The sequence below is a fragment of the Malus sylvestris genome, chromosome 15 (genome assembly GCF_916048215.2).
Source record: "Malus sylvestris chromosome 15, drMalSylv7.2, whole genome shotgun sequence".
Lineage (NCBI taxonomy): Eukaryota > Viridiplantae > Streptophyta > Magnoliopsida > Rosales > Rosaceae > Malus > Malus sylvestris.
In genome coordinates this window covers 15,570,339-15,574,679 of record NC_062274.1, presented here as the reverse complement: position 1 = coordinate 15,574,679, position 4,341 = coordinate 15,570,339, and the positions used below count along the sequence as shown (strand labels likewise).

The 4,341-nt window shown below is 33.2% G+C and overlaps 1 protein-coding gene across 1 annotated transcript; it reads left to right on the top strand.

Annotated features, from left to right (window-relative positions):
- Window positions 1–3,308: 3,308 nt before the first annotated feature.
- LOC126605612 (kinesin-like protein KIN-14Q) lies at window positions 3,309–4,076 on the top strand. Its single transcript, XM_050273035.1, has 3 exons — window positions 3,309–3,424; window positions 3,531–3,629; window positions 3,718–4,076. The coding sequence occupies exons 1-3, from the start codon at window positions 3,328–3,330 to the stop codon at window positions 3,936–3,938; spliced, it is 417 nt and encodes a 138-aa protein (XP_050128992.1). The 5' UTR covers window positions 3,309–3,327; the 3' UTR covers window positions 3,939–4,076.
- Window positions 4,077–4,341: the final 265 nt, after the last annotated feature.

Below are 4,341 nucleotides of genomic sequence, written 5' to 3'. Positions count from 1 at the left end.
CCAAATTATTTACCCCAAAAATAAAGAACCAAGATTTATTTATATATTACATTTTACTATCTCTTAACTTTGGTTCATATAACAAACTCGTTCACCATTTTTAAAATTACAAGATCAACTTAGGTCATATAATTCAATGTTTGAGAAGAGAACCAAGCAACTTGGGATTCCATTCCATCCATGTTGGCCCTCATGCCATAACTTTTATTTTTTTATTATTTATTTTCCAGTAATCAACAAGCACCACATGATACCGTGGGCAACACACACGGAATCACTTTTCAGATTTTGCACGAGAATCTTCAATGGTTTTCCTAAATATATAAGGTTCTAACTAATTTTATAGAGAACTTGGAATGGTGCCTCTGACCCCAACAAGATACCTTTGTTATCACTAAAATTTGTATCTTATTCTAACCCAAGGAATCCAATATAAATGTGTATTAATTAATTAGAGTATTTGATATGTAACTACAATAAAATAAACATTACTTAGTTCATGTTTGGCTTAGAAAGAAAGAAAACTATGGATCACCAAGAATTTGTTTTCAATCAATGAGGTTGGGATTCAAATCCAAAGCTTTTTTTTTTAACACTAAACGTCGAATAAAGAAGCATCGGAAGATCTAAAATATGTAGAAAACTAAATTTGAAATAAAAATTATATCAATGTTAGACATGCGTAAGGCCTAAAATATATGTCAACAACTAATATTTGAGGGCCTAAAATATATGTGAACAACCAATATTCCCCACCCCCGCCCCCCAAAAAAAATATCATTAAAGAGGGCAAGTAAATTCACTTCTGTTACAGTCCTTTTTATTGATCATTTTTTGAGTTAATTACACAAACATCCTCTGAGGTTTATTCTGTTTTCACAAAATCCCTTCACATTTGATAAGTAACATTAACACCCCTTGAGGTTTTAAAATCGGTCATTAAAAAGACAAATTTACCCTTTTAATTAATTACTTAACAAAATAAAAACTATTGGAATCCAAACATCTAACCTATGTTTTTCCACCACTAACATCAACATGCACTCGACCCACAAACCCATTCTCGTCACTTCTAGCAACCCCCTCCCGATCTTCTTCTTGGTTGAATAATCCCAAAAGCTTTGAACAAAAGAGATGGCGAGGTGGACGAGAAGATTTTCTGGAAAGTATGAAACTAAGATAGTAGAGCGAGAGAGATGGTGATATCAACAAGAAAATTTCAGAATGAAAGAGTTGGCGATGTCTTTAATGGCATTAAAAAGAACATGAACGGAGGAGGTAGCGGAGAACTGGTCGTGATATCCAGTTTCATGAAGAAAATCGGTCCTTTTTCGTCTTCTTCTAGTGTAATTAACCCATATATGTATGCTGACTTTAGTTCCAACCCCTGGTAATTTTAATGAAAGCCATGAGATGATGAGAGTGCTCGGATCTCCTGCACTAAAACCATTAATAGGTTAATAGTTGTAGCCCATATCATTCATTATTAATTCTCAACAAATAAACTCTCTGTGGCATCATAATAATTATTCCCAATTGAATTGATTTATGAAAGTTTTTTATTTTATTTTTCAAGTAGTTAATTATAGGGGTAAATACATCATTAAGGAGTGATGTGAAAACAGAATAAACTTTAGGGGGTGTTTGTATAATTAACCCCTCAATTTTCGTTTCTTGATTCATCACTTTGTATAATGTTGTATACGTTTCTTTTCTCTGCTTTTCTACTTTTCACAATTAATTCCATTATCTGCTTTGATAAATTCTGAGAGAGAAGCAATGAGAATAGGCTCAGTAATGCTCATGAGTTATGGCTAGCAAAGTGGATCTGACCATAAAATTTAGAGTTGTTAGCTAGTATATTAAATTCAGTATACATATTCATGGAATAATGATCCTTGTTCCTATATATGCATAAGGGAAATTTTATTAGAACTCACATAACCTATCTCCACATCCAACTTAGTATATTAAATTCAATTACATATTCATGGAATAATGATCATTGTTACTATATATGCATAAGGGAAATTTTATTAGAACCCACATAACCTATCTCTACATCCAACTTAAATTGTAAATGGAAATTGTCTTTTTTACCCTGTCACATAATTACCATCAAGTACAAAATGAAATTAACACTAAAATTTTATGAAACCCCACACCTATTAATCATACCCCTACCATACAAAATCACCATTTTTAGAAAACACTATCAATAGCGACAGTAAACTTAGACAAAAACACTGAAAAGGAGGAGAAGTTGAAGAGAGAGATGTTTGTGAATGTTGCAGAGAAATAGATGCATCATTTTTGGATCATGGCTATGTGGTCTCGAGGAGAAGCAATTTGATCGGGCCTCTTGAGCTTCGAATTGTGAAGAATGGGACTTTCAAGAAAATTTTGGAACATTTCATAAGAAATGGGTCTGCAATGAGTCAATTTAAGACCCCTAGTTGCACTAGCAACAAGGAGCTCTTGAGCATTCTCAGTTTTTGCACTGTTAAAAGGGTTTACAACACTGCTTATGCTAAATAGCACGTAATTGTATTTGGCAAAAATGCATGTGGCGAGTCAATCTCTCATGAATCAGTAAATGTACGTATAGAATTCAAAACCAACACTTCAGATCGATGTTCAATAAAGTTCAACAAATTCTCGAATGTCATACTTGTAATTTTAGGGTTCCTGTGGATGTGCTGTATCGATAGATATACCTTCAAGTGAAAAATTGAACTGATCAGTTCTTCAAATTATTAACGTTCAATAAGCCAATAACATATAGATCATTTTCTGATGTACCCAAATTCAAGCTAGTTAGCCATGAGCGATTTTCGTTTTTTCTTTTAGATCCAATTCAATTTGAGATTTTATTTTATAAATGGGTGCAAAGATAACTTTACATTTTGAATTGGGTTTGGGAGGGTAGTTTAGGTAATAAATTTGGGTTTTAAAGAGATGTTAATTCTTTAATTAAAAATAATATGGGTGTAGAAAATAAGTTGGGTGTAGAAAGAGGTTATATGAGTTCAAATAAACTTTTCCTATGCATAATTTAATTACGATACATATGTTCAGAGTTAGGCCAAATCGGATAAATGATCTATGTGATCATAAGGTATTCGGAAGATAGCTCATGTGCTAACAAAACTCGGATTTAAACCCATGTGGTGCACTCCGTTAGCAAATTTAGTCCAAAAGTGATTTTTCCGTTAACTGTCCGTTAATTCATGGGTAAAATTGTACTAAGTTGTAAATAACAAGATGCCTTTTGACTACACTAGATATGATTGCAGTGGTTTGAACTCTTTGATCATTAAACAGATCATGGAGATGGACCACATCAAGCTATCAGAGGAGGCACGGGCATATAAGAAGTGCCTTGAAGATATGAATGAAATGAGGTTTACCATTCATTCCACTTGTAAGTTAGACATGCTAAACGCTTTCCAGGTGACGACATTTTTGAATTTCAAGATAAGATATTTGTTTTTCTTTATCTGATCCTGGCTGTTTTATTTTTGCAATAGTAAATCAGCAAGTAAATTTGCATAATGATCTGAAGACTAAGTTTATTGAAGGGGCCAAAGAACGGAAAGAGCTCTACAACAAGGTGTTAGAGTTGAAAGGTTAGGAATTTGCTATTTTTGATTTGAAGAGGGCCAAAAGGGTATCAGACAGAAGGGCGTTTCTAACATTAATTTTTCTCTCTTGTAGGAAACATACGGGTCTTTTGCCGGTGCAGGCCTCTAAACAATGATGAAGTTGCAGCAGGAGCTTCAATGGCTATTGATTTTGAATCTGCTAAAGATGGTGAGCTCACTGTCAAATCAAATGGGGTCACCAGAAAGACCTTCAAGTTTGATGCTGTATTTGGTCCTCAAGCAGAACAAGGTATGCAGACAATGATAGATGAGCTTTTTGTTTGGACAGTATAAAGACGAGGAAGAAGAAGGTGCACACGTCAAAGTACAATTTCACCCATGTATTAACAGATAGTTAACGGAAAAATCACTTTTGTACTAAATTTGCTAACGGAGTACACCACAGGGGTTTAAATCCGAGTTTTTTTAGCACATGGGCTATCTTCCGAATACCTTATGGGTGTAGAGAATAAGTTAGGTGTAGAAAAAAGTTATATGGGTTCAAATAAAATTTTCCTATTTATAATTTAATTACGATACATATGTTCAGAGTTATGCCCTAAATTCTAATTTATGTAATAACTCAATATTAATTAATTAATTAATAAAAGAGTAATTTTTATTCATTTATAAGTTTAGTTTTATATTATAGAGATATTATACCACGAATGAGTCCATAAGACTTAAGATATGGAAG

Excerpts from the sequence above, each read along its gene's own strand:
- LOC126605612 (XM_050273035.1), top strand. The coding sequence starts at position 3,328 with ATGGAGATGGACCACATCAAGCTATCAGAGGAGGCACGGGCATATAAG. Across the intron at positions 3,425-3,530 it reads GTTTACCATTCATTCCACTT|TAAATCAGCAAGTAAATTTG; the intron begins GTAAGTTAGACA and ends TTTTTGCAATAG. Across the intron at positions 3,630-3,717 it reads CAAGGTGTTAGAGTTGAAAG|GAAACATACGGGTCTTTTGC; the intron begins GTTAGGAATTTG and ends TCTCTCTTGTAG.